At 38.1% G+C, this 27681-nt stretch overlaps 2 protein-coding genes across 7 annotated transcripts in view; both read left to right on the top strand.

Moving 5' to 3' along the window:
- Positions 1–18630, top strand: part of prom1a (prominin 1a) — a 70430-nt gene extending 51800 nt beyond the window's left edge. For 2 of the 6 annotated variants that reach the window (XM_029511969.1, XM_029511968.1), the window contains 20 exons: positions 3–77; positions 170–233; positions 630–789; positions 1290–1442; positions 2101–2224; positions 2904–3007; positions 3743–3827; positions 6172–6318; positions 7940–8011; positions 8594–8686; positions 9808–9861; positions 9953–10033; positions 10114–10182; positions 10713–10802; positions 11280–11395; positions 12042–12065; positions 12469–12537; positions 14313–14415; positions 15815–15840; positions 16202–18630. In XM_029511969.1, the coding sequence (XP_029367829.1) occupies positions 3–77; positions 170–233; positions 630–789; positions 1290–1442; positions 2101–2224; positions 2904–3007; positions 3743–3827; positions 6172–6318; positions 7940–8011; positions 8594–8686; positions 9808–9861; positions 9953–10033; positions 10114–10182; positions 10713–10802; positions 11280–11395; positions 12042–12065; positions 12469–12537; positions 14313–14382 (1650 nt within the window). In that variant the 3' untranslated portion in view covers positions 14383–14415; positions 15815–15840; positions 16202–18630. Of the gene's footprint in view, positions 1–2; positions 78–169; positions 234–629; positions 790–1289; positions 1443–2100; positions 2225–2903; positions 3008–3742; positions 3828–6171; positions 6319–7939; positions 8012–8593; positions 8687–9807; positions 9862–9952; positions 10034–10113; positions 10183–10712; positions 10803–11279; positions 11396–11731; positions 12538–14312; positions 14416–15814; positions 15841–16201 lie in introns of those variants that run through there. The other 4 variants (XM_029511971.1, XM_029511970.1, XM_029511974.1 and 1 more) reach the window with 3 other exon arrangements.
- A 1636-nt stretch (positions 18631–20266) lies between these two features.
- fgfbp2a (fibroblast growth factor binding protein 2a) lies at positions 20267–20947 on the top strand. Its single transcript, XM_029513225.1, has one exon. It carries the CDS (start codon positions 20267–20269, stop codon positions 20945–20947), a length of 681 nt encoding a protein of 226 aa, XP_029369085.1.
- The last annotated feature ends 6734 nt before the right edge of the window (positions 20948–27681 follow it).

Raw genomic sequence — 27681 nt, 5'->3', positions numbered from 1 at the left:
AGCTTCCCAGAGTGAATGCTCAGCTGGAAAAAATGAATGACATTGTGAAAACAGACCTCAGCACCATTGTCCAGAAAGTGAGTGTGAATGATTTAAGGACAGATACAGTTTGGGATGTCAATACATATCCAGATGTCTAATGTGACACAATTTCTTTTTCCTCTCATAGGGCTATTCCTCTTTGAATGACACTCCACAGATGGTGATTGAACAGACCAGAAGTGTTGTAGAAAGTAAGTGATATTTTACACTTTTTTTTTTTTTTTCAGAAAAGAAAACACAAATATTTAATCACAACTGTTCCTTTTACTACACCAATGTGATTTCATTAATCATTGGGGGGTTTCTTGCTGTCCTTGCACTCTCCATAGCTCTATTATTCTTCTTCTGCTTCTGAGTTTGCCCAAGATTATCCGGACTTTAGTCCGAAATCCTCATCAATTTCAACATTTACCAGCTCCCTCACCTATTGCAATATAATTTAAAACTGATGAAAGACAAACTATTAAACTATTATTATGTTGGATGTTTTACCTTATGCAGCTGATGGCTATTTTTCCCATCAACACACAAGCTATATACATAAACTATTCACAAAAACAATTTGAACTGATCGTTCTGTCTCTCAGATGTGCAGAATTTGGTGGATGGCATTGGCAATAACATCAGCAGCTTTTCTAAGGCATTTCCAGTACAAAGTTGCCTGTCCAACTTCACCATCTTCATCAGTCACGCTCATGCTAAGATTGAGGACTACTACCCGGAAATCGACCAGCTGGACTTCTACAGGTACACTGATAACATTCACGCTATAGTTTCTTCATTTGTTAGCAAAGCTCAGAGGAGTCAAGTTTCGATTGCAGAAAAGAAGCGTTATTAAACAATATACCATGGAAATTTGAATAGCAAAAAAATTTTAAATGGACACAATGTCATTTTTAGCGTCATGATATCCGACTTGGCCTGACTGTTCTCCTCAGTTACTGCAAAATTAATGTCTACCCTATTACCCAGAACTAATATTTTGCATTTATGAAATATTAATTTCCCTTCCACATGAATTCACTTTAAAAGCTCAGCAGGGAGAAACCTAAGATAATATATCAGTTGTAAGTTGCTTTTTCATCCCACCCCATTTAACACATGTGCTGTCCTATAATATGAAGATTTGGCCTTCACTGTCTTGCTAAGGACACTAAAGCTGTTTCATAGGATCATATCGCCTGATTTGCTATTTTAAGCCCTTCAGTAGGAGCTCTAACTGTTCATCTTTGCCTTGTTTCACACAGGTGGATTGGCTGCATTGCTCTTTGCTGCATGGTAGTCCTCATCTTGGCCTTTAACTACCTAGGCCTGCTGTGTGGCACCCTGGGCTACGACAAGCACGCATCACCTACAACAAGAGGCTGCATCTCCAACACAGGAGGAACAATGCTCATGGCGTAAGTCAATGATGCACCTGACAAACCCAGTGAGCTTCAAGTTCCAAAACAAGGAAAGCAGTGGCAAAACAAGAGACTATAATCCCACTATAACAACATATCTGCCACTTCTACTGCTACTCCACTACATTATTTGCGTTACAAGATTCAGGGCTTCTAAAAAAAAAGTAAAGACCAGTTTATCTGATTATGATTACATGAAATATGTGAAGAACACACAAACTATGCAGTGTTTATGCAAACAAAGCATCTGGAAAGTAATACATGACCAAATTAATACAGATCTCACTGGTACAACATGCAGAACCTGTTTCCGTAAGAATCCTGTACACAACATTGTGTTCCCAAAACAATTTACACAGTAATATAATAATGCCCCAAAGGATGACAAAGTAATATATTTAAAATTCATACAAAGCAAAAACCCCAGTTTATATTAAAGTCTTAGATTATGGCCTGTGTGTCCAACACAGTTACATGATTCTGTAATTACTGCTACTCCTTTTAATATACTATATCTCACTTACATGTCACATTAAACTGACACTGCTTATTGTAACGAAAATCCCAATACACCCACACTACAGCTGCTGCACCTCTATCTCTTATTATTCTGTTCATCTGCTGTACCTGAGATCGTGTCTGCTCTGCTCCCCAGTGGTGTCGGATTTAGCTTCATCTTCTCCTGGGTGCTCATGGGAGTGGTGACCGTCTTATTCCTGGCAGGAGGGAATATCGAGAAACTCGTCTGTGAGCCCTTCCACAGCAAAGACCTCTTCAAGGCAAGTAATGAGTCTGGATAGAAATGATACCATGGTCAAGTGTGAACCACAGAAACAGGAAGTATATGTCAAACAGTAATTTAATTTCACAGAGAACCTCAAATAGGTAGACAATGTATTGGGCTCTCTGAACCACACTCATTTTCATAAGCCCCTATCTGAGCACCTCTGTCAAACAGCTTAAATTTGGATACTGCTCTCCCTCTATATACTATTTACCGCAAACAAGCTAGTGTGACTTGTGTGGGCCTGTGAGAACAGCACTTGCTCCCATTTGTTTGGTGGCACGATGCTGTATTTATTCAGTTTGGATTCTGCTGCACTTACACCACCTAGATATTTTCCTCAGGTTTATAAGGCAGGTGCAATTTAGACAATTACATAAAAACTGTCAGCTCATCATGAACTCTCATTTTACACTAATTTTGAAGTGTTTGAGTAAATTGAAATTGGAGAGAATGAAACTTAAATAAATGGAACTCCCCCCCCCCCCCCCCCCCCATCTCTCAGGTTTCCACCTGTTTCATAACAGAAAAACTTGGGCTGAAAAAACCCTGGTCTTCATTGAAATTCTGCTTTGGATAACTGGCAATTGTGTTTAAATATATATGTATTACTATCAATCCAGTGTGTTTCCCATGAGAATTACAAGTCACACATTCTGCTCTTGGCTTCCCAGGCTCTGGACACCCCATATCTTGTAAACCCCGAGTGGAAGAACTTCATCCCTGGCTATATGTACAATGACTCCGACCTCGAGCTGACGGCAGAGAGCTTGTACAGGCAAAGCAAACAATTTTTTTATATGTGGCTGTGTTATCCTTGCCACCTTCCAGAACCAATTCTGTGGTGGGGAGTACTCTCTTTACTCCAAATTCCATATCTGTCTTTTCTATATTGGGTGCTTGCATTCCCTGCAAAAGCTGAACTGATATTGCAGAAACATAAACCATTTATTTAATTAGTCTGTAGAAGCACATAATGTTGATTTCGCTTTTTGTTTTGATGAAGGCATCAAGCATGCAAATAAATATTTCATACCAACTGATAGGGATGCAAATGAGTGAGAATTGCTATTAACCCGACTAGCTAATCAGCATATTTTTTCTGCACTATCTGTGCTTCTTTTCTTCAGCCTCTTTCTCAGTGATTACATCAGATTTCATCATTTCCCTCCAGTGAGAAGCTGCATAACCTTGATAACTACGATAGCAGACCCGCAGTCATTATGTTTGCAAATAGAGCAGTGTTGCATATATTAAAAAGAGAGCAGTGCTAATGCTGTGTATATTGCTGCATATGAGCCTATATGGTATTTTCAAGGAACATTTATCTTTGAGATATTACAAACTAATCCAAGCATTTCAGGAACATTAGCTGTTTTCTATCAGTCAACATTGTAAGTGTGTTGTGTACTTCCAGCCAATTTCACTTGGTGGCAGCAAATATTTTCACTAAAACTTTTCTGCCCAACACTTAACTTTCACTTGTGTTTGTCTTTGCCTTTGCCTTTTTTAGTACCTGCAAAGAGAACAAAGGCATCTACCTGGCCATGCGCCTGGATAAAGTCTTCAACATCTCCTCTTTCCTGAACACTACAGTGGTCAGTCAACACAAAACACTGCATTAGTATTTGCCGTATACTGTAGGCCCAATACGTGTATTGATTTATTCCTTTACCTAACAGTGGAACCTGATAATATAAAAAGCCCAACACAAATTCCAAATTTAAGTTTCACTGCAAAGCACAATGAATCTGTGTCTGTTAATTATTCATATCTCTAAAACACATACGGGATATATGGACATCACAATTTGCATTAAGTATTAAAAGCTACTGTGCAATGAATCAGCAGACTGTAGCTCAAGCTCACAGTAAGTAAGAAATTAAATATGGTGCAATGTGCAAACTCGAGGCTTTGGTGTCCAGCTCTCCATCCTCGGCTACAAGAAAGCATTTGGTTAACATTATCTGTGGATTTCTTCACTAACACACCAGCACATACGTTGACAGCCAATACCTGAAACCTGCCTCAGTCCTGACCTCACATTGTGTACACTGATGCAAGTTTCTATTTCTTTCTGACCCTGAGCCAGCTACTTCTGCTTGCCTAAGATGTTCAGTAATTCCCTGCCAACTTGGCAAGGTCTGCCTTGGCTCATTTCAACCAACAGCTGATAATGTCCCCCATGCTGCATCTGTTTCAGCACATTTTGTCTTCATTTAATGTCTGCAAATGGTTTAAGATTCCAAAAGTCCAACATGAATGTGTCAGTTAGTTTAACATCTATATAAGCTCCAAATTACAAAAAAAAAAATCTTACTAAATGATACAGTTCTCTCAATACAAAGGGGCCATCGTTTGAATACCCCTTAATTTAGTGTAGTTGGTGGAATTAATTTTCCTTGCACAGCCCATCAGGTCTTGTTGATTTAGTTTTCTAAAATGTCAACAAATTTCGGCTAAGTGCTGTCATGCTAGCAGGTTAGCTAACACAAGGTAGCTAACGCTAGCTAGCTAACGCGAACCTACTTAGCCAATGTTTACATTAAATGCGCCGAAATGTTTATTAGCTGTTCGTTTTAGCCACATATCTTTACAGACACTGATAACCACAAATTAATCACCTGGCGATCGGAGATAACTTGAAAATCGGATTATTCCCAGTTGAGGAGCGTTTTTCTTTTTTTTGTTTCCTTCCGGTTTGTTGCTACGATTTGTTTCTTTAGAGTGGAAAAAAAAACAAAATAATATCCTCGAGAAAAGTAAACCACGGCTGATATATATATAAAAAAAATAACAGTTTTCTTAAAATCTGGTGATATATTTGACAGAAACTGTCTTTTTAAAGTCACTTAACTTTGCCGCTCAATTAAAAATAAACTTTAGCTGGATTTGATTGGCTCGCCTTGTCAACCAATAAGATTCAGGGGGGCGCGGCCTTTCGGAACAAAACTAGTTATTTCCTAATTCAGAGTTCAGAGAATAAAAGTTTGGGCAATATTTTACAAACTTAAGCCTCGTATACAAAAAAACTCCAGACTTTTATGTCGTTATGTTACTTTCTTTACATCCGTGTCTAAAAAAAAAAAACCCGTTAACCGGAAGTGACGCAGCAGACTCGCACACGCCGAGTTAATCAGTTAATGAATAGTTTTAATAAAGTAAATATATCAAGTTTTTACACTGAAGAGGTTGAAATATTATTTACATGAAACAAAAAATATGGTTTAAAATTCAAACCGTCTGAATATACAACGTCACCACGTCAGTAATCTGATGAGAAAACAAGATTATAAAGACAGTATTTTCTTTTGGTTTCCTTTAAATAATGCCACAAAAGCTTATGTCTCATGTTTCAGTGGTGAAACTTTATATTTCTGTTACAGACATCCTTTGTCAAACTCATATTTGGCAGCCTACATCTGTCTACAGTCAGAACAGACAAACAATTAAGAAATAAGTTATTATTTTACAAAGTTTAGAAAACTATTTATTTTTTCCAATAATAACAAACGATTGTGTGCACAAACGCATCAACAGGGGCTGCAATTTAGAGTAAAAACAAGGAGAAATTGGAAAATCAATTAAGAAAAAGAACTCCAGTGACCTCAATCTAAAACCACTTAAGTAATCACACAAGTAACAACATTTGTTTTGCTTTCATTTTACTGACATATACAATACATAGACAACATATAAATTGAGATTAACATACAAGATTTTGCAACAAACATCAATAAAAGTTGGAAGCTTAATTATAGTCATAGTACAAAAAAAATGATAGTTTCAGAAAATAGAAAAACAAACACACAAGTTAACATTTACAGGCAAGGCGCTTAGCAAAAGAAGAAAAACTTTTGATTTGCAGATGATCGAAAAGAGTTGTGATCAGCACCTCCAGGCCAAGTCAAACGTATTGCTGTACCTGTTTTTTGTTTGCAGTTAACTAAGGATGTGGTGGGTCAGCTAGACAGCGTTAAGATCGACCTGAGAGGGATAATCCTGTTAGAGGCAGAGGGGAAACAGAACCTCTTGGATTTCTCTGAAGTCGGGCTGTCAGAAATCAACTACGCTGACTACCTGGAAGAGGTGACACACACACAAACACAGCAACACATCTTAATGAACAGACCAACAACTATGAAAGGGCAGACTGAATACTCTCAAAATGTGCACGAATGAACAGGAAAATACAAACATTAGGGGACAGGCATGGACACACAACCACACACACAGAAATAGCAAGGGACAGGAATTAGAAAGAGCTACAACACATAAAACACAAGGAAAGACAAGTGCATATATTCAGTGACTAAATCTAAATAAAAATCGTGTTTTGACAGAAAAATCTCTGTTACATTGTGTTAATTATCAGAATCAGAATAACTACTGATCCCCAGGGGGAAATGGTTTGTGTCACAGGTGCTCCTGACAGATTTAAGATAGAAGTGAAACATGTACATCAAAGATGAAAAAGTAGGGAAATATATACATTGGGGATGCAAGAGAACAAATATGTATATACTACCTTTAGAAAAGGGCATAAAAAATATTTAAATATAAAAACAATAAAATAAAATAAATATAACTATACACAGCAGAAAATTATGCCAGGTGAGATAGATATATGTGGTCATTAAATAACAATAATATGAAACATCCATGTAAATGTAATTTGTTGTTCTGGACATATTCTAATATTAACTGTATTACAGTTGTAGTTTAATCCAGAAATAGCTCAGTTAAAAAACGTTCTGCTCTGCTGTCACGTAACTTACCACAGGCATTCATTCTTTATTTGATATGAGCTGCAACATGACACAGTACACTGGGTTGTGTTGAGGACCACTGAAGCTTCATCATCCAGCAGTCATCCTGCCAAGGCAAAGAGTGTGTAGGAACAGGTCTGGACGAGTCATTCCCTGTGTTCTCCAACATTACCTGTCAGGTTCACTTAGATTTATTTCCTGAAAGACAGAAAAAAAAGGCTTTAAGGGCTTTATTCAAGAGTATCACCTATCCTGATACACGACTCACAGACTCTGTGTTTCCGGAAGATTTTTATTGATAGAAACAATTGAAGATGATGAAAATGTATGATACTGAGAAATCATGTACTGTTGCATTTAATGTGACTAAGAAGAAATAAAAAATTCTTGTTCTGTCCTCGCATTTTAAACACTGTAAACATGGATGACAAACACAGACACATGTGAAACACTGTTTCCACTGTTGTTTGGAGGAAACCTATGAGAGGAGATAAAACTATTTATCAGGATAACATGTATGCTTTTACAGCAACAGTTCATTGGCATTTCATTTGCTCCTTTGTTTTATTTGATACAGCATTGGACACTTAAACTGAGTTCAATCTGCTCTGTTTGTTTTTAGGGTTGTTGAAAAGGCTTTAAATAATTTGTTAATTAAATAGTAAATGTTTGCATTTCATTAAGATGAATAGTAAGGTTTCTTTATGAGAAACATGCATTGATGTGATTTTAATAGATGTTTAATCCTGCTCCTTAGTCTTCTTCATATTAAACTTATTTATTTTATTCATTGCTTGGTCCAAGATGCTTTTACAAACAAGAAGCAACACATTGACCAAAACCTTTTAATATCAATTGATCCTTTTCCTACTGTCCAGCCTTGATATTCAAGACCACAATGTTGGGATTATATTTTTCTCTTTACACATTATTATCTTTAGGTGAATAAAGGAATGACTGTGGTGGACGTGCTCGCATTTGCCAGAGAGCTGGAGGCCCAGACAGATCTTATGGTAAGAACACCTCGGTGCCCACCAGACACACAAACATCCACTCCGAGCAGCCACATAATTGGATTTGTGTGTTTATTTACAATGCCATGGGGGTATGATGCTGGGTCAGGTGTCCTTGCTCTCTCAGCAGACCTGCCTAAACACAGACTCTCTCTCAGAGAGGTCTGACTGCAATGCCATGCCTTCAGGTGATTCAAGACACACAACACATTTATTCACCTCAGAATAGTCCAATATACCCGCCAGAAAGATGGCGTTTGGAGTTACTTATTTTCAGAGCAATGGGGTCTGATTTCATATTCCGTTGTCTATAAGTAATGTTATGGCACCATATGGGGCTGCATACAGAATTACCCGTTCTTCATAATTCAAACAAATAATTTATAAACCAATGCCCAAAGTTCTGCAAAGCTCCTCTAATGCCACCGACGACTATGTGAGGGGAATTTTCGATAATCGGAGAACTTGAAAAAATATTTGGGTGAAGGGAAAATTACAAAAATCATTCTTACATGAGCCAGAATTTCTTCCACTGCTCTCATTAATGATATCACACCAACATCGTGTGTCTGTTTGTTTCAGCCCAGGGGTCCTCTGCAGAGCGCTTTGAAGGGCCACATTGGCACTCTGCGACAGATCCACAGTCAGCAGATCACCTCCATGGAGCAGTCCATGGTAATACGCTGTCTCTGTTTTTCAGTACGGATCGTCATGTCTGATTGGACTCCTGGTTTTTGGTTAAATTACTTTGGTTTCATCTTTTTTCAGGATGCATTTGGGCAAAATCTAAAAATTCATCCAGCACACAACTGGTCTAAGACTAACATGTAGTGACGTTTACACTGCAGCTAGAATTGTGCATAATAGAATCCAATGCAGTCACAGGGCACGTTGTGTTGTTTTCCTGCACTGCACATACTGAACGTTGCCTGGGCATCACATGAAGCTGCTATGTGGAAAAATTAAAAGCATGTTAGCCTCTTTTGAGCTAATGGACTCACTGTAAGCATTGTGAAATGTAGTTTATGTAATGTAATTGTAACGTAACAATAATCAGAATCAGTATGCAAGTTTTTGATCCTCGGGCATATGTCATCAAACATGTCATAGTCAATGAATTATTCTCTTGAATAACACTAAAAATGAATTTCCACTAGAAAGTTACAATTTCTTTTCATCTTTTTCTTTGCTTTTTTTTTTCCTCTTTCAACTCGAAGAAATATGTTAGAGCAAGGGTAAGCAGAAATGTGTCCATCTTTTCCATTTCCATTATTTGGAACATTTACAGAGATTTCAACTTTAGTTTAGTCATTTTTAAAAAATATCTCTCATTTTGGATTGTCTTGGAGGATATAATATGTGTATGCGTATGTGTGTGAGTGTGTGTCGGTGTGTGCTTCACATAAAGATCATATTTGGTGTTGCACATGATGAGTTTTGCACCAAAATACTAAAAATATCCACTTTAAGAAAAGAAGTGTTTTAATCCACCATATCCGTTCCATCATCGGCATCGGTGAGAAAGTTGTTACAGCACATTACAGTATGTAAGAAGTGAGCCATGAAAGTACAGTAAACTGAATAGTCTCTTTCTTTGCTTGGTGGATATTTAATTTGGCACAAAATTCATCAGCATGCCTGTAATGAAAACATAATGTTGCTCATCAATTGCTGGTCAGTTAGGGTCTTTCCTGGTCTCGCATTGTGCTTCACAGACAAGTTGTTTCCAGGCACAGAAATTACTCACAGACTTTTACTTCTGACATTAACTTGTGTTCTTGATTTTTACTTTAAAGAGTGCTTTAAATCAGAGTATGAGGTTCCTGGAGCGAACGGCCTCAGATCTCCCTGTAAGTGAAGCAGCATTCCCATTTCTCAAATCTGAAATCTAGAGTTAGATTTAGGATTAGATTCAGAAAACTCATTATTCCTCCTCTGCAGAACAAAGTCTTGGCAGTTCTCGATGCCATTGAAGCTGCCCAGTATCTCATCTCCCACAACGCTACTAATATAATTAATCGAGTAAGCACATTTTTTATTTTTTTTTAATTTTCCAGTATGTAAGGGATCTGTGACTCACATTATGTCATAATCTTCCTCAGGAAACAGGAAAATACACCGTGACCATAGTTGGCTACTTCCGTCAATACATAGAATGGGTCAAAACATCTGTAAGTGTTTCTTAAGCTGACGTGGTTCGTGCTTTTGCTTTGTTTGTAAAGTGTTGACTGATACATTCATTCAAACATTAAATCAAAAGGAAACACTGCTGCAGCTCAGGGAGTTACAGAAAAACAAGCTTTAAATGTTACATAAGAGTTTCAGAGTTGATACAGAGAAGAAAAATTTAAGTTAGAGTCTCTGTAAATTAAAGGAATTAGCTTTGTGGCACACGGTTTCTTTTGTAGTTGAGCTAAGAAATTAAAATTAACCAAACCAAGAACCAAAGTGGCTGAAATGTGAAGCTGTTTTGTCAATCTTGGAGCTCTCAGCACATAATTTTCATTTTAATAAGTTTGTTCCTGTGTTTTTCCAAGAACACACAGTAACAACACAGCAATAACACAACTTCATGCTGGCGAACAGAAACCAAATTTTGACACTCAGAGTAAAGTGAAATTGTCACTGTTTGTATATTAAAATTTGTATTCCCGAATCCTGCATGTGCTCACCATCCCTGTTTGTGTCCTTTCTTCTAAAGCTGGCTCTGGAGGTTGCACCATGCAAGCCCTTCAGCAACATGGTGGACACAGTGGATATCATGACCTGCAGCTTCTTGGTGGACTCTATGGTAATGATTTTGGAGATAAAGGGAAACATACTTGTCACACTTAATGCAGGATCACAACATAATTTCCTGTCAATCATTTGGGTTATTCAGTATACGGTGACTGTTTTAGGCTCATGACGGCAAATAAACGTGGTAAATCATGGCCAGTGTGAGACTTAGTTATGATCTTTATAAAGCTGGATTTAAACCCACAGGTGCTTTTTAAAACCTCAGCTGATATAATTTACATTTGCCGCAGCGGTGATATAGACCAAAAATATTCAAATAAAAGGATAACAAATTATTTAAACAGTTTTTAGTACATCAGTCAAAGTTTTATCGAGACAAATAAAAAATCTGGAGTTAGAGACTTTTTGCCATTTTTGTAGGAATATATTTCAATGATTAATAGATTATCAACATTGTTTCCATATAATATTCTGTTATTTGATTAGAGGAATAATCCCATCCGGTCTAATAGTTTGCCTTTAATATCAGAACACTTTTTGGATGGGCCTGGGCTGCAGCACGCTCTTCCTGCTCCCGAGCATCATCCTGGCAGTGAAACTAGCCAAGTATTACCGCAGGATGGACACAGAGGATGTTTACGACGAGTGAGTAGCTTTTAATCTTATTCTGATTTTTCTGTTTTCGTGTGGACTTGTTTTATACTCTAGATAATTTGATACAGAGTGGACACCGACCCGTTTACTGTCCAGTAAACTTCATATGGTTGCAGGACATCCTTCCTTTTGTTCATTCATTCTCACTGCTAAGAGTAATCTGAAAACTTTTCATTTGTAGTTTGCTAACTGCACTTTAAACTGAACTATTATTTGACCGTGTTGAGTTTCTGTACAAAGGTGAGTGACCTTTTTCAGCAGTGCCTCCGTCAGCTTCACTGGTTTATTGTTGGGTTTGTTTTTGTTTGTTTTTTTCTTCCCTTGTAGTTCCTCCGTTTCTGGGACTTGGCATTTTACTTTGTGATAACCATTTCTACTATTTCCATCTTCCACATCCCTTTTTGTTTTGGTTTCATTATTCTCTCTGTCAAGCACTTGGCACTTTAAAAAAGAAACATTGATGCATTTGTCACTTCTTCATGGAGCTTTTGTTCACCATCTCTGGATTTATTTTGTCATTGATTTGCACAAACATGACAGTTGCCATATGACCAGGCAACCTTCTGGTGCAATCTTCATCAATAATATTTTTATTTTTGCTGTTCTGTTTTGTTTTTTTGTGTGTGTATCTTTATAGCATTGAAACAATTCCCATGAAAACGTAAGACATTTTCCCACCGCCTCCTTTTCAACTACTATCACTCTGTGCTTTTCTCTTGGAACTTGTACATAGACTTGTTTACTAAATTATTGGTGCTGGTTTATGTTTTTAAGCTTGGAATTGCTCTTATGGGTGGATGGTGTGGCTTCTTGTTGCGTGCTACCTTTGAAAAGTGCCCCTTACCTTTCACGAAGGGCTCTTGCAATCATTACCTTACAAGTCCACCTGTTCTTTTGTATAAGTTAAAGTGTAAATAAGACACCCGTTTATACAAAAAAATAAATGTATATCTCCGAACATTCTTCTAACATAACACATTTTTACTCTTGAAATTTGATCAGCATGCCGTGTCTCACACATTACATTTTTTCACCCCATTTTGTATACAATATTTTGTTTTCAGTATGGAAATTGGTAATAATGGTTATCATAGTGAGCGTTCACAAGGTATCCCAAATCCTATGATGACAAGGTAAACGTCAAATTAATCCTGTTGACTGCATGTGTTGGGGAGTGGAGGCATGAAGAGCATAATTATGTAGCTGGAGACACAATGCATGGCTTTTAAAGAGTTCATATACATGTATAGACATACCTGGAAGTCAGCAAATTACATAACAGCCTGACGAGTAATGGTAGCTCTTCAGTCAATATTAATATTAATGTGTTGTGTTGGTACAGAAAAAACTAACAGTACTTTTAATCATGTTTGGGAACATGTCATAAAATGCAATAAAGGTCGTTTTCACTGTCTTCCAAGAGTTAGATGAGAAGAGGAGCTGGGTCCAGGAGCTGATTATCTCAGTTAAACATCCAGACTGAACAACGACTAGCTTATCTCTAAAGATCACTAATCAAACAGCATGTGTCAGGCATAATAACTGTGGTGCCAAGAAAACATTCCTGCACATAGCTCCCGCTGAACCAAATTGTCATCTTTCTTTCATGGTCCCCAGAGAATGAACCAACTGACTGTTCACACAGATTCATGTTTTCCTTCACCGTGGCCTGAGGTGACTTTAGGAATCCCTTTATTTTAATCCAGCACCAGCATCAGGACAAAATATCAAAACACTTAATGCTCTGAGTTCATTAACGCCAATTTACTTCCTAAAAATAAAAATCATTTTGTGGTAAATAAGTATAATTTATTACTAAATACATCGTTGCGCCTAAGTACTGGGGACTAGCGTGGCTGCAGACTCTGTTTTGTGAGGACAGATTAAATATACAACATCTAACACATTAATTAGTGTTTACAGTCATTAAAATGGCTCCAGCTCTGTGCGTAACAAACACAAGTTGGATTGGTGTCAGTCTTCTCATCTCACTCTCAAATAACCATAAAACAAACATTTTGGATACATTTTGTTGCCAACACAATACATGAACAACAATATATTGTATTTATCCGTAAAGCTGTCTGCTCAGTTCGTCCCTTTTCAGCGTTTCTGCTACCATTACTTCTGTCCGTGTTGTTGCCAAATGTCTGTCTGTGTGGTTTTGGGGGAACTGACCATTTAATTTTCTTGCTGCACGCTCTTGTCTACGCGCTCGCATGGTTGTGTGAAATGAAGAAAAATCTTCCTGTTTCCTCTCGTTTAGAGTCAGCCAAAGTCCGATGAATGTACACCTGATCATTTTGTTCAGAGAGAGGCAAGCATGTCAAGCTTTGGTGTGATGCTGAAAAACGCCGCTCCTTTGATTTTTCTCCTTATTTTAACACAACGTCTAACTGCATGTTTTATACTTTTAAGTTGCTTTTGGACCAACCAACCTAATGTAACAGTGGCTGCAGGCCGAGAGCAAAACAGTCAAGATACAGGACACTGATAAATGTTTGTTTCCAGAAGTATCCACCATATCACCTTTTACACGTTTTCGTCTTTTGAAGCGTATTCGAATTTCCTTCAAAGTGGAACTATCTACCAGTTTGAATTTGTTTGATATTTTTACGTCTTTGTCTGCAAATCATTTTTCCAAAATGAATTTGTCAAGTTCAAACTGAGGTTTTATAGGGGTACTCTGTGGTCTATTATATGACCTCTAACGCTGACACTGAACTCTTCGCCTCAAAATGTTCGCTGTCGTGACGTTAAAGAAACTGTTCTGCTCTTTGCCTCATCTGCTCCTGCTGCTCATCTTAAGAATGAAGTAGATTTCTAAGTTTCACAAGGACATAGCTGAATATTCTGACTGTGCAGTTAATGTTGTGTCCTGTGTGTGTGTGTGTTTTTATGCTGGTAGCATCCCTACCTATGACACGGTGAACAGGTTTCCGCGGGCCTCGGCTCCTCCGAGGCACATCGACTGGTGACAGAGAGCCGGCTCTTGTTCAGGCTCCTGAAAGGTATCGGAAAACTAAAAGGGAAAAAAGTTTAAAAAAATAAATGAATCAGCCTCGTGTTTCTCTAACGCCACCTTCCCTTCACACAGCTGTCATCTCGTCTGCTGCCATCACGCCATCTGTCTCTGTCCTGTTTTTAAACGTTCTTGTTCTTTCTTCAGCGCCACACTAACAAAACTCTCTAACGCCTCTTTACAGCTTGTTTTAGTCCTTTTCTGCTCACAGTGACTTTGCAGGAGAACCATCATGGTGAGAATTTGCTAACTTTGGAATCACTAATGAGCCATAAAAGTCTTCCCAGTATTAATGTCTGACTACTTGTGCCTGCCTAGTCAGTGTGTTGTAGAGGAGAAAAGCTGCATGTGTGTGTTCCTCCTTACTTCAGCTCCATTACTTCGTTTATTAAGAATAATTTGGCCTTCAAAACTGCTTTGTTTATCATTTCCTGCCTTTATTGGAAGAGCTCTGCTTACAACTGCACTTTCTCAATGACGTATTTGATAATTCCCAAATGTTTTTTTTTTTGTACTAAGAGTCTTTTTAAAGATGGCACACTTTGTCCACACTATGTCAGTTTCTGCTTGTGCTCACATTGATAGCAGTTCATGGGTATTGATATAAATTTCACAAAAAAATGACGAGAACATGATATGTGTTAAACTGTAAAAGAAAAGGGGCTGGTGCACTTGCTGTTTCATAGCTTTAGTTTCTCCGTAGCTGATGTACACTTTTTCACAGAAAACATTTTTGATTCGTCACAACAGGCAAAGCAGTTCAAATATTTAAATGGCTTCACGTCGATGCTCATATTTTGCTGGCTCTGTCGTGACTCACTGGGACGCTCGAACAGAGCAGAGCTGATGTTAACAGTTTGTCAAATTGTCTTCTGTGAAAAAGGTCTGTTGTAGTGCAGAGCTGTTGATTTTGTTTCACATAGTTTGATGGGAATGAACACAACCATAAAAATATCCACAGGTAAAAATCTAAGGATATATATATATATGTATATATATATATATGACAAAAAATATGTATAATTATGTAGATTTCAAAAAAGTACTTACTATTGAAAGTCATACCGCACATATTTCACATATCTTTTTAAATGACATGTTAGGGAGGTGCAGTATTCCCAAAGAAAAGCTGATTTTATGGGATTGCTGTACAAACTGTTTTTGGCAAAAGCAAAAAGCAGTCCTTTGAAATCCTCTGTGGATCTTCATGAAAGTTTCTCCTAACCCTTCTTTATTTCACAACCCTCCCAGAGCTGCATTATTCACCTGGGTCATTTCAAAAAGAAAGAAAAAGAATTGCATTATATTTTGAATTGTATGTTTGAATGATATTTAATTATATTTCTTAAAACTTGAAATACATTTTTCTCCAATATGTGTGTTCCCAGTGCCCTCGAAAACTGGAACTAAAAAAGTAAGTTTTTATCACGTCACACTTTTTATGGTGTCCGTGTACTTGACTCTGCTGCTATGAGTCCATTTTGTTGCTGTAACGAATAATTTATTCTTGTAGTGAGTCAACAAATCAGCAATCAACAAATAGAAAAAGATTGCCAAAAGAGTTTGTCGCATTTCTGCTGACACTTTCATACAAATTAAGTTTATGTGAGGAAAACATCCAGAACGTGAATTTTTTATTTTATCAATGTAATTTGTTGTTTCGATGCAAGTATTGATTAGCTGTGAGTAATGCGATGTGTGCGTTATCACGAATTGATACAACAACTTGTTTTTTGTTGTTTTTTTTTTTCTTTCTTTCTTTTTTAATTTTTCAGCCGTATGTCTCATAATCCCTCCGGCCAGACGAAGATCAGTGAAAGAACAACTCAAAAACTCTACCGGGCCGGTCACACAGCAGTGCAGCTACTTGCTCTTCGATGTCCCCTCCAAGTTACTGCCTGCGGGACATCAAACTCTCCTCCCTCAGCATCAATCTGAGCCAGGCTCGTTCTGCATTTTCAAAGAACTGCTGTGTCTGTGTTTACATTTGTTCAGACACAAAAAAACCGAGCTGAAAATGTATTCAGCAGAGAACATGACGATAAATGTGATGCCTGTTTGATTTTTAATGTACTTGTTTGTGCTTAGGAAAACAGTGGCTGAGAGGTCACCTGAAGTCAAGCTGCTAGAGGAAATGCTTTGTTTTCTCCTGCACTTAAAATGGAAGTGTGAGATTCAACACAAGCTAAAGTTGTCAAAGCGAGGGCGAGACGAAACACAATGTGTTATGTTGAAAAAGGCACATCTTTTTTAACTGCAGCCATATGAGATGGTGGGTGTGTGATATTTTACTGAGCAAAAGGGGTAAAAATAAAAAGGCAAGTTGTTGCTGGGTGACTTTTCAAGATTACTAAGGAGGAAATCTGGCACGAATTGTTTACATTATAAGAAAACATCCAGAGTTTGACATCTGTGCTGGTTTGGAGCTCGTTGAAAATGAATGGTTGCCTTTCAGAAATATGTTTTATGCTGGTTTTTCACAGATGTTCCTTTAAAAAAGGAAAATCCACCATCAGATGTTCTTACACCGTTTAAAATCACCAATATGTCACTTATATATATAAATAATCACCCATTTTACCTCAACCTGTGTCATCTACTGTTGTGCAACGTTTTTGTTTCCTACATTTCCCATAATGCCTCTAAATAGCCCAGAAATGAGTTTGCTGCTGTGCCACCATGCTTGTTTCTTCTCAGCCACTCATTTTCTAAAGAGTTTGAGCACATTGCTGGGTTTTGTTTTGCAGAAAAACTCTTTAAAATGAAGCGAACAGAAAGAAATTTCACCGGAGAGTAATTTTCTCTGCAAAGATAAACTTGTTTGATCATTTTCTTCAAATGAAAACATTAAATGTTTAACATTTCATTGGTGCACAGCAGAAATATTATCCAAATTTTTCCGCCTAGTTCATCATCTTGGAATCAATTTATTTTTTGACCCATTGCGATCTGAAGTTACTCTTTATTCTAAAGGAAGACAGTTATTCTTATTTTCTACACAAATCAAAAAAATCAAAAATTGTGCTGTTTTTTTAACAGTGGAAGTACCTAAGGTGGATTCTCCCTTTAAACCACACAGTAAACTCGGTGCAGAATGACTTCATAAATACGCCGCGGCTAAAGTGTAGGATGGATTGATTAACAAAAAAAGCTTCATATTGAGTTCACTAACATGACGTTTTCACTGAGATCTTTCTTGCTTTCATAGTTAAAGTGGAGAATTACTTTCTCAAGCCAAATCCTTTTTTCTTTTGTTTGTTTTTTACCGTAGGTCTCAGGTCTTTTAGTGGTCTATCATTTATGCGCCTACTTGTTTCAGCTTTTCAAGACCCCACAGTAGCTTTGGATGCGTAAAAAAAAAAAAATACTGAATAAGTGAATGTATTCAAGAGCTATTTTTGTTTTGTATTGCTTCATTTGGCTTTTGGCTGAAAAAAATGTGCTGAACTGTAACTGAAACGCATCGGGCAAGCTAACCCATTTATCCGTTTATCCCATCCACCTCGCTTCCGTGTTTACAGGTTAGAAGTGCAGCTGCTGTCAGTTTAGTAATGATGGTGAAGAATTAGACAATCCATTCAAGCTTGAACAATGCTTTGTGCTTTTACACAGCTGGTGTGGATGAGCACTGGAAAAATAACGTCCATTTTAATCAAGAAACCGATTTTCCTATTGATTGATTGATTGATTGATTACACCAACAAGGCCACAGCAGACTCAGTTCGGGACGTGAAAACAAGTTATTTTATTTACTAATATTAACATCAGCAGCTACTTAGAAAGTCAAGTTACAGCACGTAGCTCCCTAAAGTTGTCCACAAAGTGAGAGCTTCGTGCGTAAAGCTTAAATTTAAACAGTCCACTCTTTTTTTATTTACTTTATCTCATTACAGTCCCGGGTTTCTTGTTCAGATGGATTTGATTTTTTTGTTGTTGTTGTTTTTTTTAAAGCAGCTGTGTACACACTTTGACCGGACTATCATTGGTTTGTCTGACAGAGGCTGGATGTGATCCTTGAGAGGGAAAGGAAAAAGGGGTGTGATTTAATTAAGTGCTTAAATTAGATCTTTTGTACAAAGCCCTGGATGGATGCTGAAAGGACGGATGTGGTAACTGGTTTGAACTTGTGGTGCTCCATAACTGGACACTGACGGAGCCACTGAAGAGGAATTTTTTATGTGGTGGTGAAAAAAAGAGTGTACAAATTGTGAATAAACTTTGGACTTCAGTTTGTTGTTATTTTATTGCTTCATAGAGATAAAACCTGAGCCAGTTCATCTGATATACTACTGAAAACTAAAAAATGAGACATTTTGCTCATTATGTATGTTAAGACTTTAACACAAGACCCCACATTCTTATGCGGTGCTGCCAATTCTGACCAGGGTTGTGTTAGTCATCAGCAGAGATTATTATCCCCTTCCACAAGCTTCATATTGATTGATATTTTCTCAGGCGTCTAACAACATGTGAATAAACACCACCAGCGTAACCACATGGCACCTCAGCACTGCTTGTAAAAAGCGCTTGTGTAAGACCAAATCTATTCGAAAACAGAAGCGGAGGCTCAGAGCTCTGCACAGGTTGTATAATCAGTCCTCAGCTCGAAGGGCAGCGCAGGAAGTCGATAAAATATGCACTTCTTTGGTCATTTGAATTTATTTATATATTAAGTTATACATTAATGTTTGATACATTTACTAAGAGTCAGCAGTGAAATAAATTGTATTTCTTAATATATTTGTCAAGCTTTCGCAGGCTATTTGCTCTGAAAGTGAGTTAACCTTTATTTATAACTGGAGCACACTTTGAGTTATTTTCTATTTTCTTCTTCGTGTGAATTACGCAGCAAACTGGCAAAATAAAATATGTGATTTAATTTCATGCACCTCACCAAGCAGCATTATACAAAGTCTGCTGTTGAGCATGCTGCAGGCTCAGGGAAACACTCTGGAGGGTCGGGGAGTGAAGATTTTGAATGTGGTTTGACAAAGAAAAGGTGGATCTGCTCCGCATCCAGCACTGCACCAAAATTAGTCAAAGAACCAACTAAAACTAAATTGTGATTTTAAATTCAGATGCACGAGCATTCAGTGTTTTTGTAAAAAGAAAAAGAAATAGATCTAACAATTCTTTCCACTCCTCTTAGTGAAGCTAATCTCTTCCAGATATGTTGACATCATTCACAGCCTTTCTCCATATAGGCCTACAAAATAAACCCACTATAGACAGATGTACATATGCCCATGCTCACACCCAGCCCACGACTAATACAGGCATCTCCTCTTCTTTCTTAATTACCTCAGAAAATAATTACCACGCTGAACTCGGACGGCTCACACTTCCATGCGGTTGAGCGGTCTGGTGTTTACGTTTGGAGGGAAACGATTGGTTACGAACGCCTTTTAAAAGCAGAAAGAATGTGAGGGCCTGAGGAGGCTTGCTTACTTCAGCACATTCTCAGACATGCCAATTTTCTGTTTTAATTGAGACGCGTTGAGCAAACCATCATGATGGTTGCTGAGAAGTCTGGTGTTTTGCAGGATGACATGAACCCTCCGGCAACATAGAAATGCATCTGGAAAATGTCCTATAAGGTGCAATTGACATAATTGATGTTTTCAGTATGTTCTTTTTTTTTTACATAACAACTAACAACTAGGTAAAAATGAACAGGTGGTTTGACATGTGGCATTTGGTTTCTTCAGATGGTGCTGTTGAACAGCAATTTTGTTTTGGTCTGACTACATTTTTTTTTTAATAGTCTGAATTCCCTCTTCGTCTGCTTGGCCAATAAATAGCAGGAGGTACCAGGAGGTCCAGCACTTCCACTCTCTATCATGTGGACCCAGGCCAGCTCTCTGATGCTGCTGCTCGCCTGCTGCCTCTGGTCGACTGAGGCTCAGCGCGATGGCAGCAGGAGACAAAGCATCTGGGATGAGCCGATCAAATTCAACACCAAGGCCGATGACCTGTGTGCCATGGTCATCGCCGGTCACGGAGAGCTCACCAGGCTGAGGCTGAAATGCCAAGCCAGCAAGAGCTCCTACTGGTGTGAGTACGAGGGGAAGCCTTACACCTGCCGCTCTTACAACAAAAACCCTCGACACTTCTTTGTCCAGATGATGTGGGACTTCAGAAAACTCCACAACGCCTGCCAGGGGCCGAGGCAAATCAAACCTCACATGTGCAGGAAAGCTAGCGATGCCGCTCAGATGGTATTCTTATCTTCCTCCTTCACCCAGTCGTGGTCAGACGATTCTTCAAGGACAGCACGAAGGCCAACGCTGCAGCCTGCAAGACCTCAACTTACACATGAGCCTACCAGGCCTGATACCATGAGACAAGTTTCCACAAAATCCTTTAAACTCCCACCAAGAGTGAACACCACGCAGGAAACCACTACAAAACCGCAAACACCCCCCCTGGAGAGCCACGCCAAAAGGATGGCTCGGCAGCACTGCTGGGAATCCCTTCAAGGCCTCTGCTCCTTTTTCATTGGGTTGTTTCAAAATGAATGAGAAAGGCACTCATCCTCGCTAGAAACACAACATTCATCACGCTGTTTTATGACCACTCCAACAGTACGGTGGTGAATGGAGAACTCCCTGTTAACTCCACATATCCACTATCCTGGTGAGGATAAACAACTAATGTCCGAAGACAGCAGCCCTCGGAGAGAAGCGGCGGGATAGAACTGTAGCGCGCTCTTCAGGGGAAGGGATGACACTGCGATGACTTTCAAACAAATGTTCCTCACCGAAGCTTAACACCCGTCATCATCCACCGTCCAGAGCCGGTCTACGGTGAAATACTCAGACGGAAAAACACCAACACCTGGCTTTAGTTGGGATTATGATTATTATTGTTTTTGTCATTATCATTAATATTATCATCATCATTATTATGCAGTTCCACTTCCACCACTTTAACTTGAGATGATGCATTTTCAAAAGTTCAGGGATCAAGATAAATATTAAGCATATTTGTGTTTACGCGTATTTACTCATATATGATCTAATTGTATCAGTTAATAATAACTTGAATATTTCTTTGTGGAGAAAGCTTAGGTTTTAAATTGGGTCTATAACGGCAGTGTTTTCCTGTACTGGAGTACTTAACAGACAAATGTTTTCATTTATTGATCTCTCTATATGAGAAATGACTTGCATACATTTCAGGTGTACCACATCTAGTGAAAGTTTGCAACAAGTGCAACAAGTATAACATATATAAAAATTATGTCTCTTTGAGTTACTTTTAAGCTGGAAGAATCCCCTGCTGTACTCTGTGGGACCTTCAGGTGTCCCTGTTGCTTTGGTTTCAGAAACTTCAGAGTCCAGTCAGTGATTTTTCCCTCTGCGGGGACGTCTGACTTGATTCAAGTCATTTTGTGTTTGACTCATCTGTAGATGTCTAATGAAGGCGTTAAAATAAATCAAATTTATCACAAAGCTGGTTTCACTTCTCACAGCTGGCACAAATTACTTTAAATCCTGACATTTCAACTAAATCTGATAAATCTTGATGAATAAAGAGAAAAAGCAATGTTCAAAAATGTTTCTTTACTCTAATAAAGTGAAATTAGTTAAAAGAGCAGTTTGTTACGTGTATTTCAATTTTATATGTTGAAAATTGTATTCTAAGACTTTCAGGTTTGTTTCTAACACCAATTAACATAAAATATATAAATATTTCCCAAACAGTAATCTCAGGAAAACAAATCGACTGGTTCAGTGGTTTACCAATCTGATCTCAAAAAGCAGTGTGTGTGTGTGTGTGTGTGTGTGTGTGTGTGTGTGTGTGTGTGTTAGAGAGAGAAGGGGGAGTCTGACTTTGCAGCAACAAACTGTAGCTGCAGGTTAAGAAGTGTCTCAGTTCTGAACTGAAGTTTACTCTGAAGGGTTCAGGTAAGGCACCAGTTTTATCTGCTGCTGGTCTCTCCTGATTAATACTCACTTGGGTATTAGTATATTATTACAGCTCGGTAGTGGATCTCATCAGATTTTGCTTTCTCTTATTTAAGTAGCTCCTTTAAAATGTATTAAAACAATAAGTTACCTTAATGTGTCTGTAATTATCCTACGAAAGCAACTAAGAGTGATTATTCTCGTCGGGTACAGTTTCAGAGACCAATTCTACTTCAGTGTTTTTATTTATGCAACATTAAACTTATAACTCACTATATTTGAAGGAAAATATAATATAGAAGATTTTATGTACAGAACAAACAAGGACCTTATAAAATATGATGCTACAATGGCAGTTTATAAGAGGAAATATTTGCATCCCATTATAGGATGCATTATAGTATTAACAACATAAGACTGACTGTTTGCTTTTACTTTTGGAACTTGAACTGACTGATATTTCAGTTTTCACTGAGATGACTGATTATATTTTCTCCGCTTACTTCCACACTTGCTGTAGGAGGAGTCTATCTGTGCTGATTTATTATGATTAATATTACATTTTACATTATATTCCTTCAACATAATGATGTCACCATCCATCCTAAACTATCTATTAAGTTCACTACTAAAGCTTAGTTTGCCTCTGAATAAATTTAGATTTATTCAAATTTGTAATTCTTTCTGCTATTCCTTCTGATGTATTCATTTTTTTATCTAATATATACGAGTTTTATAGCTTTTCTTCACACCAAGTCATGTCTTGGGTGAAGCACTGAATTGTCTCAAAATGTTTTTGAAAGAAACTCAGTTGTTTCCTCCTAAACCACAGGCTTAATAAGGGATTAAAATTATTCTCTGTGAGAAAAGAAATGAAAGGGATTACGGTTCTGATCACTTAATCCTAATTTATCTGCTCACCAAAGGCAGGTTTGAATGCACGTGGGCCGCGACAGGCCACAATCTCGTCATCCTCACCGTCACTTGCAAGAAGCGAAACAAGAACTTCAGCTGCGAATACATTGCCCAGCCCTCCGTCTGTCCCCAGTACACCTCGAATGACAAACTTTACTGGAAGCAAATTGCCAGGGCGCTGAAGAAGCAGAGAAAGCTGTGCAAGGACGGCACGGCACTGGTCAGGGCAGGGATGTGCAGGAATGCTGCTAGAGGCTCATTTCAGATTAAATAAAGCACAGTTCACCCCCGGCACCCCGAGCTGTCAAATCCAAATCCGGCCAATCCAGGCACGAGAAGGTGGCAGAGGAGTACTGGTCGAGTTTTTGCACCTTCTTCTTTACGATGGTGCAGGATTATGATTGCTGATGCAGAAAAAAAGGGAACTAAACTGAACTACTCTCATAAAATATATTCAGTTCCCTACACTGTCACATCAATACATATCTTCTTCTCATAGACTCTACAGATGCTTTCTGCTTTGCAAAAAGTTCAAAAGAATAGTTGCATTTTGCATGTGCAAACCTTTGTAACAGATCTAGTGTGTGAATAGTGCTCATTGCCTTATTAAATACAATTTTTATCTATTTTTAATGTTGCTTAATGATTTTTCCATTAGAGAGAGATTTAACGGGGCGATAACTTGCTTTTCTAATAAAATACTGCACAAAAGCCAAACATAATGAGACATAATAAGGCTTTGAATAAATACACGTTGGAGTACAATCAATGCATCTCTTTGCAATGGATTTCTGCATAATTTAGTTTAAAGGTATTTATTTTCCATTGAGCTTCTCCAAAAACGTTACCAGAGCTGGGATGTCCTTCTAAAACACCTCCTTCTGTGTCAAAGCCTCTTTCTGATCATCCCAACGTGCGTGTACATTCCTATCAAAGGTATTTATTAGGGGATTAGACGTTTGAGCATGGTGGGTATTGACAGAGTAATTTAACCAGAGGGAACGTGATTTTTGAAGCCTTAGCTTGCATACTTTGGCACAGACGAGCCTCTGAATTTACTGTCTCATTGTGAAATCATAAAAACCTCCGGCAGCAGGGAATTCAATGCTACACTTGGCATTTGTAACACATTCAGAGAAACTTCCCACCAAATCATAAAAAGAACTCAGTCAATAGTGAATCTAGTTATGGTCATGTCAAATTATGTTAATAACACAGTTTGGAATGGAATGTTTACTACTTTCTGTCAAGTTGAACTCATTTACTTTGACATATTCAAACCTACTTAATCAGATTTTTTTTGTGTTAAGAGTTATTTGGACTAAGTGGTGAAAAACTAATGAATGTTTTTCTGAATCGACCCGTCTCGTAACACAAACAAGTCTTTTACTTGTTTCGGGAATTTCTTGCTGATAATCTGATGTCACTTTAGGATTTTTCTCACAAACAAAAAACAAAAAACCAAAAAAAAAAAAAGAAACACCAACAGCAAACAGACGGGCGTCGGTGTCAACATTCAACAATCACACAGAGAGGAAGCCGTCTTCAAAAGGTGCTTAGCACATTATTTGTTTGCTTGGATACGACACACGAATCTTTTGATGATATCTAGCTCTTGTTCAGCTAAATAAATGTCAGGAGGCAGAGGCGGCTTCCTCCACCCACAGATCCGCCTCAGGGCAGAGGAAGGAGGAATGACTGTCGTTATCTTGATGATTCCATCTCCATCTCCTGCTGTAAGCTGATTCGTCACCCACAGCTGAAATCCATTAAAGCTCAGCCTCTCAGCAGCCTTACAGAAAATCCCATGTTGGAATAAACACATTGTCATATGGAATCGCTGAAATTATGCACTAATAAATTGGGGGGGTTCCCTCCAAGTGAAGTGATAATCAACACATTTTGGGTTTCTGAAGCATTTTAAGTACTCTATAAGTCATCCAAGGGAGCCAATTAAACAAAGTAAAAGCTTAAAATCACAAAATACTGGGATTGAAATCTATGAAATGTTGGTAAAATTGTGATTTTCCACCTGCTGATTGATGATGTTAGACGTTAGACCCAGTGGAAGTCCATCTGGCTTTAGTTTGTTAGTTTATCCACCATGAGGTGACCGATATCTGACTACTGATCTGCTGACTGTCGGTGAGAGCCGAAATTCAAATAAATAAATAAATAAATAAATGAATAACAGGTCATGTTTTTTCTATCGACACAGTAAAGTCCAGATAAACTCCTCAAACTCACCACTTCCTGGATTTCCGTCGCAGAAACTTTCAATCTTGATGTTTCCGACGTGGAAAAAAGTCACAGAAGGGGCGAAACAGGTGAAAAATAAATATTAGAAATGATTAATTTTCTAACACACACGGTCCCCGCGGGACTGACGTCATCCGCATGCGACGACTGACTCTGCGCAGACGCAAAGGATGCTGGGTGTTGTTGTTCCGACACTTGTGTCAGTTTCTGTTTGTTCTTCTCCTTTTCTAAAGTAACACACTGTGAAATGCCGCATTGTGTTAATAAACCTGTTTAATTCTCATCTGAACTCTAATCTGATGCTAAATAAATCATACCCAGTCTGTCAAATAAACTAAATCTGTATTTTAATGGGCGTAATTTCCACGATAACCTGATAATATCTGGTTGACGTTGTGTTTGACATGAAAAATATTCTTTTACGTGTATTTCTTTATTGATCAAAGCACCATGATAAATAGCAGGCATTGACATAATATATCCTTCATGGCAATGTAACCTGTCATAACTATTCATAAAGCCAGGCAACTGTACTCGGATAATGTAGATGAACTTGTAACTATAGAACAGTGGTTATATGCCTAAGGCGAACAAATTGCACTACGCTCTTGGCTGGTGATAGATATGGCACACTGAAGAAAAGGTTAATTAGAGGGTAGTCGCAAAATAACTGAGGTGGTGCAGCGAGTTCAGTCGTATATTTATGGAGTTGATTCCTTCAGGCAAAACTTTAAGACCCAAGCTGCTGAAAACACAACACTCTGATTCTGCTGGCTGCTTGTGAAATGCGATGCAATGATCTTGTGTTCCTATAAAAACTTTATCAAGACAGAAGTTTTTATTCCGAATTGACAAGTTGGCTTTAAAAGCATCCACTAATGGTTTATGTTTGCTGCAATATAGAAAGCATTGAGCTGTTACTGTAATCTTAAGAGCTGAGGAAAAACAACATGGTGGCCATGAGACGGCCTCTGGTGAGGCATCTAAAAGCATCACCGTTTGATAGCACAATAAACAGCCAACCCACGATTTGATAAAAATGATGATGAAAGAATGTGGCACATAAGAAGAGGAACTTCTTATCTCCGGACTTCACGCCTTATAAAAAGACATATTAGAAAAGGAATATTTCTCTGGAAGCAGAAACATTCATTTCCTTTTCGTTAGCGGAGCCAAATCATCTTTCCTTGGTGAACCTTGACTGGTGCAGACCTTCCGGTGGCCTGACTGCTCGTGGCTCCTGATTGGCTGAGAGCTGTGGGGCTTGGTTAAACTCAAAGTAGGGAGATATAAAGTCACCTCTTTAAAACAGAGCTGAGAAAACAAGAAAATTACAGCAGAAACTCAACAGAAGTCTCTCAGGTATTAAAATAATACACATTTTTCCACCTTTTGTCGTTTTGGACATGAAACGTGACAGCAGAGGTTTGTTAACAGCATCTCTCTCTCAACGACAGTCCAGGACAGACAACAAGTGATTTATGACAGGTTTCACAGATACCAGCCACATAAGTGCAGACTCATGCTCCGAGACTAACAACCAAACAACCAGTCTGCTGACAAACCTCCTGCACGGATTTTTGTGTCATAGCACATCCGAGGTGTTCGACAATGAGCCTGTGAACGAAAACATCTGTGATCTAAATGAGGAGTAAATCATCAGATGTCGAAGTTGTTTTTGTGTTTTTGTTCATCCTGGATTGGACAGGGTGTGTTGTGTTGAAGCTTTTAGTTTGAATTTGTAAGGTATTACAGTAACTACGTGGACTAGAACGGGTCCTGATTGAAAAAATGCTGAAATAAATCCCATAAGATCAGTTTGCAGTATCACATGTATCACACTGCACGAGAGAATCAGATATTCAGCATAAATTCAAATGTAAATCAATTCCTCTCAAATTTTGAGTTGTTTTCTGTGAACTGAGGACTTTTTCCTCTCTCTTTGCTGTATTGTAATTTTGGAGTGAAAACATTAAAGTTGGACATTTTCCATTTTCCTTCCTTTTAAACTGTATTTTCTTTCTGTGACACATGAATAGATTCGTCCATAAAGTTTATAGATAAAATACCATCAATGCAGAGACCTTCTTAAGGTAAGTCTCCAACGTTAATATAAAACAATATGTATATTCATGATTCTCATCTCATCATGTGTAAGAGCTCAACTGCAA

The sequence above is a fragment of the Echeneis naucrates genome, chromosome 10, assembly GCF_900963305.1.
Source record: "Echeneis naucrates chromosome 10, fEcheNa1.1, whole genome shotgun sequence".
Taxonomy (NCBI): domain Eukaryota; kingdom Metazoa; phylum Chordata; class Actinopteri; order Carangiformes; family Echeneidae; genus Echeneis; species Echeneis naucrates.
The sequence above is the reverse complement of the archived record's forward strand: the minus strand, read 5'-3'. Positions and strand labels throughout refer to the sequence as shown.

Coding starts and splice junctions, on each gene's coding strand:
- fgfbp2a (XM_029513225.1), top strand. CDS start 20,267: ATGTGGACCCAGGCCAGCTCTCTGATGCTGCTGCTCGCCTGCTGCCTC.